The sequence below is a fragment of the Tachypleus tridentatus genome, chromosome 12, assembly GCF_004210375.1.
Source record: "Tachypleus tridentatus isolate NWPU-2018 chromosome 12, ASM421037v1, whole genome shotgun sequence".
In the NCBI taxonomy this organism is placed as follows: domain Eukaryota; kingdom Metazoa; phylum Arthropoda; class Merostomata; order Xiphosura; family Limulidae; genus Tachypleus; species Tachypleus tridentatus.
This window is the reverse complement of record NC_134836.1, coordinates 69,241,133-69,257,994: the sequence shown is the minus strand read 5'-3', so window position 1 is coordinate 69,257,994 and position 16,862 is coordinate 69,241,133. Positions and strand designations below refer to the sequence as shown.

At 34.0% G+C, this 16,862-nt stretch overlaps 1 protein-coding gene across 2 annotated transcripts in view; it reads right to left on the bottom strand.

The window, feature by feature from the left end:
- Nucleotides 1-16,862, bottom strand: part of LOC143233510 (cell adhesion molecule Dscam1-like) — a 92,511-nt gene that overhangs the window by 19,805 nt on the left and 55,844 nt on the right. For both annotated transcript variants that reach the window (XM_076469806.1, XM_076469807.1), the window contains 7 exons: nucleotides 16,109-16,378; nucleotides 11,969-12,376; nucleotides 7,649-7,810; nucleotides 5,147-5,431; nucleotides 3,739-3,858; nucleotides 1,245-1,418; nucleotides 31-178 (listed from right to left, as the gene is read on the bottom strand). In XM_076469806.1, coding sequence (XP_076325921.1) covers nucleotides 31-178; nucleotides 1,245-1,418; nucleotides 3,739-3,858; nucleotides 5,147-5,431; nucleotides 7,649-7,810; nucleotides 11,969-12,376; nucleotides 16,109-16,378 — 1,567 coding nt within the window. The remainder of the gene's footprint in view (nucleotides 1-30; nucleotides 179-1,244; nucleotides 1,419-3,738; nucleotides 3,859-5,146; nucleotides 5,432-7,648; nucleotides 7,811-11,968; nucleotides 12,377-16,108; nucleotides 16,379-16,862) is intronic.

The window sequence follows — 16,862 nt, the reverse complement described above, 5'->3', positions numbered from 1 at the left end:
AGAAATTGCGGGAGTCAGTGTTGAACATACCTCGGATCTCTGGTGTGGCTGATTGGTTGTTTATCTTTAAACCAAGATATCCTTATTGGGTGTTCGCCATACGCTTCACAGGTCATCTGAGCTTCTTCACCCTTCTTGTTTTGTAGAGTTTGGAAAGAATTCTGGAAATATGCAGCAACTACAAGGAAAACATACTATCATTTTTTAATCGCTGCCACATCATTCTAATTAACATAAACTGGTTTACTTTAACATTAATGGATAATTTCTATTTACAATTTTAATGTTCTTCAAATATGTTGAAAAGAACAGTTTAATATAAGAAAACGAAAGTAACAAACATAAAGGATTAAATTCATAATGAAAAAACAATAAAAACTGTCTTTTTCTCTTTCAATACGTTTTATTTTATATATATAGAAGGTGTGGACAAAAGTGGTCCTCCTTTAAAATGTTGTTAATTGTTTATATATTTTATTAGAAAACATAAAAATACGCAAAACTGTACGTTTTTAAAATGCACTCGTCGAGATCTGTTCAAATATTATCTCAAATCTTAATTTTAACACTGGCTTCATTAAATACCTGACGTTTTCATGATATTAATTACATTTTCTCATAAAAGGTGTTATGTACCTGCTGTAGTTTCTTAGATCTTGCTATTCCAAATATCCTACAAAATGATCAATATTTTGACTCAACGATAAGTTAATTAGCTGGATCATTACAGCGTAAGAAACGGTTTTTCTGTATTGCAAAATTCAGTTACTGTTAAACAATATTTCACTTAATAATTCCTTTTTAAATGTGTCCCTCTGTGACAGAGATGATTCTTCAGACTTAAAATGGTTCGATTCCTCTCGGAGGACATTGCCGAAAGCCTGATGTGGCTTTGAAATAAGAAAACACACACGTTTTATATTGTGAACTAAAGTTATGCTCACTGAACAATTATTACTATCAATTTATTGTAAGATTTACATTGTTTCTTTAATAGTTGTAAGTAATTATATTTTACTTAAAATTCATATTCACCAGAGGGCATACAAGATCTGTCTCTCACTGATGCAAAGGGCCTCTTGAGGGTATGTCTTGCTTTTCTGCTGTATTATTTTATGTATTAATAATTCAAACAACAACATAATAAGGAACAAACTGTTTGGATAAAGAATGAAACCAGTTCTTGTAGTTATTCAGTTTACTACGCTCATCCCCTACTCCATGAGCTGATACTGATCACATACCATGTATGGAGAGGTGGATCAGTTTACTAACGTCACTCCCTACTCCATTTGAAGCCTGACATAAATAATATCCTTCATCTTCTTTCTGAGCTTCCAGCACCACGAGGGAACCATTTTCCATGACGTGGAGACGAGAGGTGCTGATCACTGGTTGATAATTACCAAGTGAATCTCCTAACCATTAGAGAAAGAAACGAACAGTCTACTTCATGGATCAAAGTTTATTAACCACAATATCTTTAACAAGCCGTATGTTTTCGTCAGTAGGCTATACACCAAAATTATGTGAAATGATGTCAGATGTCAGTGTCGCCATCTGATGTGTGGCTATATCATTGGATAAATTATTATTATTTTTTATTTTACAAAAAAAAAACAAAATGTTAATTTTAACCGATTCTTTATCGGTCTTCCTACATTTACGTAAAATTATAAACACGTTATTTTAAGTTACACAACATTCTCTTAACTCCCGAGCATTTCAAATAAATTTACAATATTTTGAATATCGCATTGGTTGTATATTGCATAGTACCATTGTTTTCATGTACTATTTTTATTTTACTTTACCTTGGAATAGAGTGAATATCTCTAAATAAATATCAAAGAAAATAATTTGTGTCTATTAAACATGATGTGAAAGATACTGGAAACTAACGTATTTGATATAAAGTATAATATATATAAAACTGAGGTACTTTCTCTGTCTCAACATTTTACAGAAATTTTGAAGCTATGGATATAGCTGACCTAGCAATCTTATTGATAAAATAATTTAATTTCAATGTGAATTATGTAATTTGCATTTTCTTTTCACTGTTCGGTAATACAAGTGACCAAAAACCATAAAAATAGCAGAACATTCTTTGACAATATTAAATAATTTATTTTGAATTCCTTCAGTCAAGGTTTACGAAACGTGTAAGGTAACAAAATCTGATCTAATATCCATTATTAGTTTTAATAAAAACTGACAACACGGGACTAAAAAACACTGAAAATCGTTCAGAAAATTTAGAGATGCTAAACCTAACAGATGTAAAGTAATATAAACAGTACATGGAATTTAAGTGCTAAGCCTAATAGATGTAAGCCTATTGAAATCATTCATATAGTTTAACAGTGTTAAGCCTAACAGATGAAAAGTAATGGAAATAATACAGTCAGTGATCACTTTACTTGGTACACCTGCTCTTTAACCCAAATAGCCAAACAGCAAATCATGTGGCTGTAACTCAATATATAAACCATACAGACATGGTCAAGAAGTTCAGTTGTTGTTCAACGAAACATTAGAATAGTAAATATGCGTGATCTAAGCAACTTTGACCGTGGAATGATTGTTAGTAGAAGACGAGGTTGTTCCAGCATCTCAGAAACTTCTAACTTCCTGGGATTTTCACGCACTAGAATCTCTAGAGTTTACAAAGAATGGTGAGAAAAACAAAAAACATTCACTGAGCAGCAGTTCTGTTGGTGAAAACACCTTGTTAATGAGAGAGGTCAAAGGAAAATAGTCAGACTTGTTCAAGGCCACAAATACACAAATAACCACTCTACAACAGTGATGTATACAAGGACATCTCTGAGAGGACAACGCGTCCAACCTTGAAGTGGATGGGCTACAGCAGCAGAATATCACACTGGGTTCCACTCCTGTCAGCTAAGAACAGGAAGATGGGGCTACAGTGGACATGAGATTAGCAAAACTGGATGACTGAGGATTGGAAAAAACGTCCCCTGCTGTGACAAATCTCGATTTCTGCTGCGACGTGCAGATGGTCAGATTTTGGCGTAAACAGCATGAGCCCATGGATCCATCCTGCCTTGTGTCAACGGTACGGGCTGCTGCTGGTGGTGGTGTAATGGTGTGGGAAATGTTTTCTTGGCACATATTAAGCCACTTAATACCAACTGAGCATCATTTGAATACCACAACGTACATGAGTATTGTTGCTGGTCATGTGCATCTTGTTTTTCAATGGCTACTTCCAGCAGGAAAATGCGCCAGGTCACAAAGCACACATCATCTCAGGCTGGTTCCACGAACATGGCAGTGCCTTGAGTGTACTCCAATGGCCTGTACAGTCTTCTGATCTCAATCCAATAGAACATTTTTGGGATGATGTGGAACGGGAGGTTCACAGCATGAATGTGTGGCCGACAAGTCTGCATGAATTGTCGAGTCAGCATGGACCAAAATCCCTAAGTAATGTTTCCACCAACTTGTTGAATCCATGCCGCGAAGAATTAAGGCTGATCTGGTACCAGATAGATGTACCTAATAAAACGGCCACTGAATATACATAGAAGTTAACAGCGCTAAGCCTAATAGATGTAAGCCATTTGAAATCATTCATAGAGTTTAACAGTGTTAATCCTAATAAATGCAAAGTAGTGTATATAATTTAACAGTGTTAAGCCTAATAGATGTCAAAATTTCGAATCGTGTACTTTATCATGATAATTATTAAACCATCATGTTGTACTTTACCAACGGCCTTGAGCCACATGACTCGTGGTGGCGGGAAACCCTCAGACTGACAGTTTATGGTGCTGGTTTCCCCCCTTACGATCTTCGTGTCATTAGGCTCTAACTTCCACATTGGTGACTCTGTATGTAAAATAATGATATTTTAAAATGTGTCTCAGCATCTAAAGAACTGCAATATAAAATGTTCAATACAAAACAATATGAATATTTGTTCACTTAGATGGCTGAAGTTGATTGGTGAAAAATCTGACTCAGTAGTAACAATTTCAGTTTATATATATATATAAAATTGTTAAAAGCAAAGTTTTTATTTCCCTTTTTAACGCCACTTTAATAAAACTTGATAAAACACATACATTAGTTTTGAAACGAGTCAGATACGAGTCTTGTGGTGTGCCACAGATATCCATCATGATGGTTACAGCTACCAGTCAGTATAACTTGCCAATGTAATTTCTCGAAGACAAATGACGAAACTTCTTCATGCTCTATCGTAAAATTGACACTTAGTAATGAAGTAAGGGATCAAACACTGAAATCAGAGCTTCATAAAGAGAGGATAATAACGAACGTATATCTGGAAACAGTTGTCATGGAGGAGCAAACCTCATCATTGTACCAATTTATTTTAGACAGACCATACAAGTTTAAGACTTGCATTGATACCCTAGACAATTAATTAACAAGAATTGTAGCTGTGTTACAAAGTCTGTAATATCAAGTAAGCACTTAAGTTTCCAGTAGCAGATGTCTGAGTATTAGATCACGTCCCTGGTCAGGCTTCTGACACTTGTGTTTACTAAAATGAGATGATAGATGTCACTGTTTAGTAGCAGTAGTTGTGGTTATGGTTACAATAATCATCTACTATGAATATTTTGTTTCTCTTGTTTCAAGACGTTTGTACAGTATTCAGGTCAAGACCTTGAAGTAATAATCACTGGGTGTGAATACTTTGTCTTATGGAAATGAAATGTGGAGAAACGTTCAGCAACACTAATCATATGTAATTTTACAAGAAAAGTGTCAAGAGGGTGAAACGTTTTCCTGTTAAAGTGTCAAGAGGGTGAAACGTTTTCCTGTTAAAGTGTCAAGAGGGTGAAACATTTTCCAGTTAAAGTGCCAAGAGGTGAAACACTTTCCTGTTAAAGTGCCAAGAGTTGTAACATTTTCCTGTTAAAGTGCTAAGAGTTGTAACATTTTTCTGTTAAAGTGCCAAGAGGTGTAACATTTTCTTGTTAAAGTGCCAAGAGGTGTAATATTTTTCTGTAGTGTTGTTATTGATTTATTTATTTTGTGAATGTTTTCTAACCAGACTATTATTAAAACCTCTTCATGTATACACTGTACATAATTCCCTAAATGTTAATAAAACAATAGTAAAAAACATAAGAAGGTTGATTCCTACCATGGATGACCATTGTGGAACTGTGCTGGTCAGTACCGACATGATTCGTTGCAATGCACGTGTAAAGACCATGGTGAGTGGGATTCACGGATTTAAACAAGATAGTTGAGGAATAGTCCGTCAGTTTGTGCACTTGGAGTTCTTCGGACTCCATTAATGGTTGTCCGTTTTTTAACCATTTAAGTTTCATTGGTGGATCGCCCTTAATTACGGTGCAAGAGATAGTAAGACGTTGGTCAAGATGTACGGATTGAGGAAAATGAAAAGGTTCGATTTGTGGTCTGACTACAAGAAAGAAAATAACATGGTTATCAACTACGATTTAAACAAAAACACATTTTCTATTATGACCAATAAATAAGTCCAGTGGTCAGTGTATTAATAATTAAATGTTACTCTACGACCAGACATCTTCATGTGTTGTTACTTCAAATCAGATGGCGACAAAATGTTTCATTTCTGTTTCAACAAAAGACATCTCTACAGATTTTAAACAACATTTCACGATGCAGCGCATGAAACACGTAAGTACGGAAAGCAAATTCTTCATGACGAGAAATCCACTTGAAATAAAAATGTATCTCAGAACGGCTGGCACGAGCATTAACATTTTTATTAATAAAGAAGAAAACAACGTTTCGACCTTCCTAGGTCATCTGCAGGTTAACAAAGAGAGTTCGCAAGTGACCGTTTCCGGCAACGGTAAGTACACACTCTTAATATAGATGTATAAGTACGCACTCTTTATATATATAAATACGCACTGTTATATTGATATATAAGTACGCACTTTTCATGTAGTTCAAATACAAATTTAGTGACTTAATATAGAATAATTAATAGTTAGGGTCTTTATTAATATAGAATAATTAATAGTTAGGGCCTTTATTAATATAGAATAATTAATAGTTAGGGTCTTTATTAATATAGAATAATTAATAGTTAGGGCCTTTATTAATATAGAATAATTAATAGTTAGGGCCTTTATTAATATAGAATAATTAATAGTTAGGGTCTTTATTAATATAGAATAATTAATAGTTAGGGTCTTTATTAATATAGAATAATTAATAGTTAGGGTCTTTATTAATATAGAATAATTAATAGTTAGGGCCCTTATTAATATAGAATAATTAATAGTTAGGGTCTTTATTAATATAGAATAATTAATAGTTAGGGCCTTTATTAATATAGAATAATTAATAGTTAGGGCCTTTTATTAATATAGAATAATTAATAGTTAGGGCCTTTATTAATATAGAATAATTAATAGTTAGGGTCTTTATTAATATAGAATAATTAATAGTTAGGGCCTTTATTAATATAGAATAATTAATAGTTAGGGCCTTTATTAATATAGAATAATTAATAGTTAGGGTCTTTATTAATATAGAATAATTAATAGTTAGGGTCTTTATTAATATAGAATAATTAATAGTTAGGGTCTTTATTAATATAGAATAATTAATAGTTAGGGCCTTTATTAATATAGAATAATTAATAGTTAGGGTCTTTATTAATATAGAATAATTAATAGTTAGGGTCTTTATTAATATAGAATAATTAATAGTTAGGGTCTTTATTAATATAGAATAATTAATAGTTAGGGTCTTTATTAATATAGAATAATTAATAGTTAGGGTCTTTATTAATATAGAATAATTAATAGTTAGGGTCTTTATCCTTATAACAAACTTCTTTTTCTGTTACAACACTCAAACCCGTTACTCGAGCTCTGGATGAGCGATACGTTACGTGGAGTTGACCACTAAACTTTTCCTCAGTGCTAAAGTACGTGAACACCAGGAGTCTCTAATCTTATTCACTAACTTGCATTATTTAAATGTTTGTTTGTTTGTTTTGGAATTTCGCACAAAGCTACTCAAGGGCTATCTGTGCTAGCCGTCCCTAATTTAGCAGTGTAAGACTAGAGGGAAGGCAGCTAGTCATCACCACCCACCGCCAACTCTTGGGATACTCTTTTACCAACGAATAGTGGGATTGACCGTAACATTATACACCCCCACGGCTGGGAGGGCGAGCATGTTTAGCGCGACGCGGGCGCGAACCCGCGACCCTCGGATTACGAGTCGCACGCCTTACGCGCTTGGCCATGCCGGGCCCACATTATTTAAATCTCTTAGTCATACACTTCAAACATCTTACAGAATAAGTTTCAAACTTCTCGTTTTTTTTTTATTTTGTCATACATTCATACATTGTTGAGTTTTTTAATCAAGAGACCAAAAAAGTATTATACAAAATTAATATATTAACCTGTTAAATAAGGGCTCGATCCTCGAACAGTGTAACTTTCTCTCACAAATAAAAAAACTGACTTGCTTTGAATAAAATTACAAGAAAATTTTAATTATTTCAATGTTTACAAAAAACTTTTTCAATTATTTTAATTCTTAGGGCAATAATATTTACAGATGTAACTCTTATTTTATTGTCCAAGTTCGTTGTTACAGGAATATAAATATATACCCAGTTCCTGACCTTTTATGATGATGGTAACTGTCCCTTCTGCAGTATCTCCCTGTTTATTATTGGCTCTGCACGTGTACAAACCCTCGTCTCTGGATCGAGTCACAGCCTTGATCTGTAGAGTTCCGTTAGAAAAAACCATTTGACGGCGACGGAACGGCAGTTTCACGCCACCTGCATAAAGTGAATAGAATAAAATAGTGAATTTATTACAAATAAGTAGCGTAGGTTTACTAAAAATTTTTAAATATATTTATAAACAACTAGCTTTGAAAAATTACAATTAAGACATTTTAATAAAGCAGTTTGATGTTGTTGTCATTAGTTCAGTGTAAATGACAAGAAAATATCCATCATATTATTATTTTTATACGAAAATTAAAAAACCGAAAATACAGATTCCAAAATAATATATTTTAAATTATCTTTTTGGAAAAAATGAACTTATTTAAAGAGTTAATTTTGTTTATAGTGGATTTACAAAGACAGTGATAGTGCTGACATCTCTGTACCAAAAATAAAACAATTGTCATATTCTCAGTTAATTTTTTGTCATGCAGGGTTGATTTCAGTAGTTTATACTTATATGTGATGCTCTGCTGTTCCTTATACATCAATTATGCCACTCATCCACCTGTAAATTTTTTTTTTAATTTTGTAATAAATAGCGAAAATTAATATCGCAATCAAATGGGAGACAAAATTTTACAGGTCTTCTCTGACGGTTACGCGATTCTAGGATGTTTTTACAGATTTTTCTCTGACGGTTACACAATTCCAGAAAGTTTGTACAGATCTTCATTGATGGTTACATAATTCCAGGAACCTTTTTACAAGTCGTCTCTGATGGTTACGCGATTCCCTCAAGTAACAAATCGTCTTAATTAATTTTTGTTTAGTTTTTTAATGAAACTTATTAAAATCAGATTTAATTGCCATCCAGAGAGATTAGTTTTTAGTTTATAAGTGATATTCTAACAAGTCTTTGGGTGAGGAGCTTTTATTATAGAGGAGGGGGCGGTCCACAATAAACAATGTTGTCTTCTAATGATCTTAATACTGTACAATGATGATGAATCTAACCTTTCATTGTACCTCTTCGTATGACACACTAATTTAATGTAGTATAGAGATGTCAACGGAATTGTTTTTCTTTCTTACCAAGAGCCGTGATTTAGAAGTGGTTCTGTTTGTTTTACCAAGAGCCATGATTTAGAAGTGGTTCTGTTTGTTTTACCAAGAGCCGTGATTTAGAAGTGGTTCTGTTTGTTTTACCAAGAGCCGTGATTTAGAAGTGGTTCTGTTTGTTTTACCAAGAGCCATGATTTAGAAGTGGTTCTGTTTGTTTTACCAAGAGCCGTGATTTAGAAGTGGTTCTGTTTGTTTTACCAAGAGCCGTGATTTAGAAGTGGTTCTGTTTGTTTTACCAAGAGCCATGATTTAGAAGTGGTTCTGTTTGTTTTACCAAGAGCCATGATTTAGAAGTGGTTCTGTTTGTTTTACCAAGAGCCGTGATTTAGAAGTGGTTCTGTTTGTTTTACCAAGAGCCGTGATTTAGAAGTGGTTCTGTTTGTTTTACCAAGAGCCGTGATTTAGAAGTGGTTCTGTTTGTTTTACCAAGAGCCGTGATTTAGAAGTGGTTCTGTTTGTTTTACCAAGAGCCGTGATTTAGAAGTGGTTCTGTTTGTTTTACCAAGAGCCGTGATTTAGAAGTGGTTCTGTTTGTTTTACCAAGAGCCGTGATTTAGAAGTGGTTCTGTTTGTTTTACCAAGAGCCGTGATTTAGAAGTGGTTCTGTTTGTTTTACCAAGAGCCGTGATTTAGAAGTGGTTCTGTTTGTTTTACCAAGAGCCGTGATTTAGAAGTGGTTCTGTTTGTTTTACCAAGAGCCGTGATTTAGAAGTGGTTCTGTTTGTTTTACCAAAGAGCCATGATTTAGAAGTGGTTCTGTTTGTTTTACCAAGAGCCGTGATTTAGAAGTGGTTCTGTTTGTTTTACCAAGAGCCGTGATTTAGAATTAATTCAAATCCAAGTCACAGAACGTACTTATCTTTTGAGCCATGGTGGCGTTATCATCTACGAGTAATCCCACATTTCATTGGTAAAAGAGTAGCCCAATAATTGACAATGAACGGTGTTGACTACTTTCCTTTTCTATGGTTTTACACTGTTAAATTAGGTATAGTTAGCGCAGATAGCCATCGAACAGTTTTGAGCAAAATTGCAAGAACAAATAGTACAAGAAAAAGTGAAACATCACTTAAATAGTATAGTCTGTAGAATGAAAACGAAATAAGAGAAAAACCAAAAACATCGATATGGGATGACAGTAATATATTCTTCCTCTTTAGATTTATAATAAAAAGAAGACTGTTTTTCTTGTTGATATGTAAATTACGTTAAAACAGATATCGACGTGTTTTTAAAACATTATCTTTTAATCTTAGAAATGACATTAAGAAAATACTTATATATTCGTTCACTTGGTTGTTTTACAAAATACTTACATATTCGTTCACTTGGTTGTTTTACAAAATACTTACATAGTCGTTCACTTGGTTGTTTTACAAAATACTTACATATTCGTTCACTTGGTTGTTTTACAAAATACTTACATATTCGTTCACTTGGTTGTTTTACAAAATACTTACATATTCGTTCACTTGGTTGTTTTACAAAATACTTACATATTCGTTCACTTGGTTGTTTTACAAAATACTTACATAGTCGTTCACTTGGTTGTTTTACAAAATACTTACATAGTCGTTCACTTGGTTGTTTTACAAAATACTTACATAGTCGTTCACTTGGTTGTTTTACAAAATACTTACATAGTCGTTCACTTGGTTGTTTTACAAAATACTTACGTAGTCGTTCACTTGGTTGTTTTACAAAATACTTACATAGTCGTTCACTTGGTTGTTTTACAAAATACTTACATATTCGTTCACTTGGTTGTTTTACAAAATACTTACATATTCGTTCACTTGGTTGTTTTACAAAATACTTACATATTCGTTCACTTGGTTGTTTTACAAAATACTTACATATTCGTTCACTTGGTTGTTTTACAAAATACTTACATATTCGTTCACTTGGTTGTTTTACAAAATACTTACATAGTCGTTCACTTGGTTGTTTTACAAAATACTTACATAGTCGTTCACTTGGTTGTTTTACAAAATACTTACATATTCGTTCACTTGGTTGTTTTACAAAATACTTACATATTCGTTCACTTGGTTGTTTTACAAAATACTTACATATTCGTTCACTTGGTTGTTTTACAAAATACTTACATAGTCGTTCACTTGGTTGTTTTACAAAATACTTACATAGTCGTTCACTTGGTTGTTTTACAAAATACTTACATATTCGTTCACTTGGTTGTTTTACAAAATACTTACATATTCGTTCACTTGGTTGTTTTACAAAATACTTACATATTCGTTCACTTGGTTGTTTTACAAAATACTTACATAGTCGTTCACTTGGTTGTTTTACAAAATACTTACATAGTCGTTCACTTGGTTGTTTTACAAAATACTTACATATTCGTTCACTTGGTTGTTTTACAAAATACTTACATAGTCGTTCACTTGGTTGTTTTACAAAATACTTACATAGTCGTTCACTTGGTTGTTTTACAAAATACTTACATATTCGTTCACTTGGTTGTTTTTTTCTTCTTAAATTAACTTATCGTCGAAACCTTTAAACAGACATTAGTTGCTGTAGAAAACAGGAACGTTTCAGTTATCACACATATTAACTTATACAGTACCTGACTGAAGCGAGATTAGACTGTTACGAATATTACAGCGGTGGTAACGCACGTCATAGGTCATTAACTGCTGCGAACAAATTCAATATTAAAATTTTCATTTTCCTTAAATGTTTCCGAATCAGTAACTGACTTAATGATTATATTAAACCTGGTTTTGAAGTAATAACTGATCCGACTGTTAGGTTTAACACTTCGTCAGCCAAGGTATGTTAACCTGTTCAGTGCCGTAAACGAGATAACTCGTCCAAGCCTATTGGTAACACAGTGCCACGGACGAGTTAAATCGTTCTAAGTAATACCTAACTTCAACGCTAGATGTCAGCACCATACATGAATTTGACCTACTAACAAACTCTTTCACTTTCGATCCAAAATGGCGTCACGAAAAAGTTACAAAACGAAGAAGCATTAGAGTTGTATTGTAGCAGCTGAAATACTTGACAGTCAACAGGTTAATTTATTTGATGGTTTTGACTGAGATGACAAGTCCTTATGAACCTAGTTATAACTGATTTATTTGCAAATCAACAAGGAAAATCAGTTACCTCTTTCCCACGTGACAAAGTCGATCGGATAGCCACCGACAGGACAGGTCACATTCAGGTTCTCCCCAGCAACAGAGGTCAAGTTCTTCATGGAACGGATGTAAGGCGGACCTGGAACTATCAACCGGCCACTATGACGTATCTGCCCAGCTGAATTACTAGCCTGGCATTCATAATTTCCACCATGTTGAGGTTTAGTGTTTGAAATGTTCACAAAACTGACGACAGTGTTCTCTCGAGTGACGTAATCACCAAAACGGAAGCCGAAATTTTCAGGAACTGAAAAGCCATCTAATGTCCACGTAACTTGTGGCAGAGGGCTTCCGGACGCCATGCACTTCAGCGACGTTGGTTTCCCTGGTATACCAGATTGTGTCTCAAACTTCTCTAGGAAAACTGGTGGGTTATCTGAAAACGATTAAAATTAAGAATTCTGCATTTTTCGACTGGGATTTAGAAAACACGTTTTTAAACGTGGTTTTCAACAAACAAAAATATAATAATTTTATTGGTACAATTATGGTAATTAACTTGGTAGAATAATGTGATAATTTAGTTGATATAAGTTAGAATCATTTGGACAAGAAATTTACCGAGTTCAAATATTTTCTGCAGTATAAATCAAGAACTAATGATGTGCACGTGTAAGTATGACAATCGCACGTAAAAAAACAGATATTTATAATATAACACAGTATTGAGCCCCCAGCTCCAAACTATTGTTACCTACATATATTCATAAAATATGGAAAACACAATCGTCATTGTTGCTTAACAATTAACATCAAAGAGACATAGATCTGTAGAACTCAACGTCTTCATTAAGACGGAAGTATGTGTCATGCATCCCATAGCAACGTACTGAATGCACTGAAAGTCATGCGCTGTATTGTCATTCCCTGTGTAATGCTATTCTATCTCGAGCTTTAACGACGATTAGACAACCACGTTGATTTCAAGTTACAACAGATCATCAGGGATTTTACTTGATAAACCAAAGGGTTCACAGGTATTTACCCATTAATTTCATTTATCTTTTATTGAAAAGTAAAACATAGCATGCATGTATAAATGTATTGTGTATAGGTCAAAACTATGAAGCATTTAGCCGGTGTTGTGTTCTTTGTGAGATCATTTTGCATTGTGTATCAGCCATTCAAAATTGTACTGATGATTGTAGCATACACTTAAAATTGTGACTTACAATCTAATTAATGTTATACTTATGATTAGATAATAACCTTACATGTTAACTGACCAAATAATATTTCTAAACAATTCTAGAATGAATTTTGAAATTGTCATTGGGCTATTTAGAAGTGCCTAATTTAATATAATGTAGTAGTTACATTAATGTAACACGTGCTTGTCACTGTTATGATAATAAGAACAATATCACAATCACAGTTTAGCCTGTATGAATAATGTGAACTTATGAAGGAACCAGCCTTTCTGTGAAGGTCAACTACAATTCAGCATACCATGGTGTGGCAGAGGATGACCTCGCAGTGGAGGTCCACCAGTTGAACCGGCTAATTGTCAGGAAGAAAGACAAGGGGCAGGAAGTATCCACACCATTGGGGCTTGCAACCATACTGGAGCCATACAAGGATTCCTTCATGGATCTCCATAAACTTGTATGCATCGCTGTGACCCTGCCTGTCACTTCAGCTGCCTGTGAGAGACGTTTCTCATATCTGAAGCTTCTCAAGACATACTTGCACAACAGCAGTGGTAACAACTGCACCAGCAACCTTGCTGTAACAACAGTAAACTCCAGGAGGACAAAACAACTCGATATTGATACAGTCTTAGACATATTTGCTGCCAATCACCAGAACAGGTGCATTGTTTTGAAGTAATACTGACTATAAACACAACAAGATGAAAGATAGTTAGCCTGATAGTGACCTTACTTTTCCTCAGAGTGTATTAACTTCACATGGGATAATTCGTTTCTACTATGTAAACTATGACTTTGTTATATTTCTTTTGATTTGTAGCTTTACTCTTAATGGTACATTAAATGTTCAATCTAAGCTAATCTTGATTTTCTTTATTATTATGTATTACCTTGGGTGGAATTTAGGTGAGCTTCCTCTTTTACATATACGCATATTTTCATAAACAGATTATTTCTAATTTGTAATAATGAATTATTAATCAGAGTATGAGTTTCCAGTTCAAAATAGCACACCTTTCTGAAATGTACCTTGGTATTTACATTATTATAATTTACCATCTATATTTCATATTGATGGCATTTTGGGAAGCCCCTCCACATTTTACCTCAGCCCCTCCAACGAAAGTATCCTGGCGCCGCCACTGATACAACATAAATAAATTACGTCATAAGTATAGGAATTCGAAAATTCTGCACAATTGCTATTAACAGAAAATAAATATGCAAATCAATAAATATCAATATTTTGGGCAAGCATATAACTTTAGTATGGTAGTTCTTTGGCATTAGTCTAAGGAAATAATAACTATACAACAGTGCTGATTAGAATATTTAACACACATATCACATTGTATTTACCTAATAATGTGTTAATTATTTTGTTGAAATGATTATTCTGAATTGTTAATTTAGTATATGGATTTAGGACTAACCTAATTACAGTGGCGGCGACAGATTTCTCTCGATAGGGGGGGGAGATTTTATTTGTGTTTGTTGGGACTATTTGTCTTGGAAGTTTTTTTTCAGTAAGTCAAATCTCAGTCTCATTAAAGAACAAATATGTTTACATTTTACCCAACAGGCTCTGCATATTCACATTTTCAGGATTTGTTTTCAGTTTTTACTGGGGGAGCAGAGACTACTATTTGGGGGGACAAAGCCTCCTGGTGTGGTCGAACCTCGTAATATATTAAAACAATGGAGCATAATGGTTATAAATAATGTAGTCTGAACAATGTTATTTGATTAGGTATTTCGTTAATAGGTATGTATGTTTAGTCCTAATCTATGTTATTTAATTAGGTGTGCCCAGTAATAGGTATACATATTTAGTCTATGTATACATATTTAATCTATGTAAATAACTTGCTTTATTAATTGTGCACCTCAGTGAGATAGCGGCAAGTCTTCAGAATTACAACACTAAAGTGAAGAGTTCGATTCCCCTCGGTGATCACAGCAGATAGCCCAAGGCGGTTTTGCTAAGATACACGATGCTTTCATCGTAACTTAACATTAATTTTCAACATGAGTAATTAGTTTCCTTTGAAACAGAACAACTAGTACCAACACGTTACAGTAGTAACACAAAACTTACAGGAAACAATATTGAGACAAACCTTAAGTAACAAATAGTGAAGCAAAACTTACTGTAGCAATAGCTAAACAAGTATTATAGCGTAAGCTGTGAACTCAGCTGAATGCTTTATTATTATTGTGAACCGAAAACGGAAGAAACTTATACTTCAATATGAAAGTATTAAGAAATGAAAGTATTCCAATCACATCATATCTACAAACTGTAAGTTAGATTACTGAGTATAACTCTTTCTGTGTGCCGCTTACTCAAAGATGTTCATAACAAGATTGTTTATTTGTTTTTGAATTTCGCAGAAAGCTACTCGAGGGCTATCTGTGCTAGCCGTCCCTAATTTAGCAGTGTAAGACTAGAGGGAAGGCAGCTTGTCATCACCACCCACCGCCAACTCTTGGGCTACTCTTTTACCAACGAATAGTGGGATCGACCGTCACATTATAACGCCCCCACGGCTGAAAGGGCAAGCATGTTTGGCGCGACGGGGATGCGAACCCACGACCCTCAGATTACGAATCGCACGCCTTAACACGCTTGGCCATGCCGGGCCCCATCATACCAAGATACCAATAACAAACCTTATGAAATATAGTTTATATTTATAATTAGGTATAGTTTATGTGTGAATTATAAAACAGTGCATACAAGTCTCAATACAAGTTTGATAATTTATACGTCTTAAACTGTTTATAGAAACAAGATAGGTTAAAGTTATCCAATATTTCTGAAATTTAAATCTATTTCAGCTAAAGCTTACCATTAAAATATATATTCATAAGCAGAGTTTAAAGATTGTACTACGAAGGAAGATATGAGCCGGTATGTTATATAACTGGTAATGGAAGGTAAACGTAATACTTACCTGCAATAATCACTTCAGCAAATCCTTGAGTTGACTCAATTTCATTGTAAACAAAGCACTGATAAAATCCTGCGTCACGTCTGGTCACTGATGTTATCACAAGTCGCTTACTCTTAACAAGTTGAACCCTACTGTCAACTTGGACTGGCTCCGCATTTTTCAGCCACAACAAGGTGCTTATCGGATACCCAGAAACCTCACAAGTCAGCGTGGCCGAAGAGTCAATATCTACATGTTGACGTGCTGGGAAAACAGACGCTCGAAGTTTAGCTGGAATCCATGAAGATAACGAATTGATACAATTGAAAACATTTTTTATATAAAGAACAAAATGTCAATCAAAATAATACTTTGGTCTGCATAAGTATGGACATAAGGATAATCCAAAAGGAAAAAATAAAAAATTACGTTCAGGAAATCTTCTAGTACAAGTAGAATACAGTAGACAAAAAATACAACTAGAACAATAAGAAGTGACTCAATGGAAACAATACATTAGGCTTAATCGTGTGTAAATTCTGAACTTCTCTACCAGAAACCAGAAGATTCAAGTGTGACTCTGGTATGATCTGGTAGCTGAAAGATCCTTTCAACAATCCGAATATTAACAGCTAATGTAAAAGGGTCTGTTATAGTGAGGTAAACACTAAGTCTATTGAATAAACTGATACATAAATCTGTAATGTAAACTCTATACTAGACGATTTACACTAAAAATCCCAGAATGTTATATTCCCATAGGAATATTCTTCCC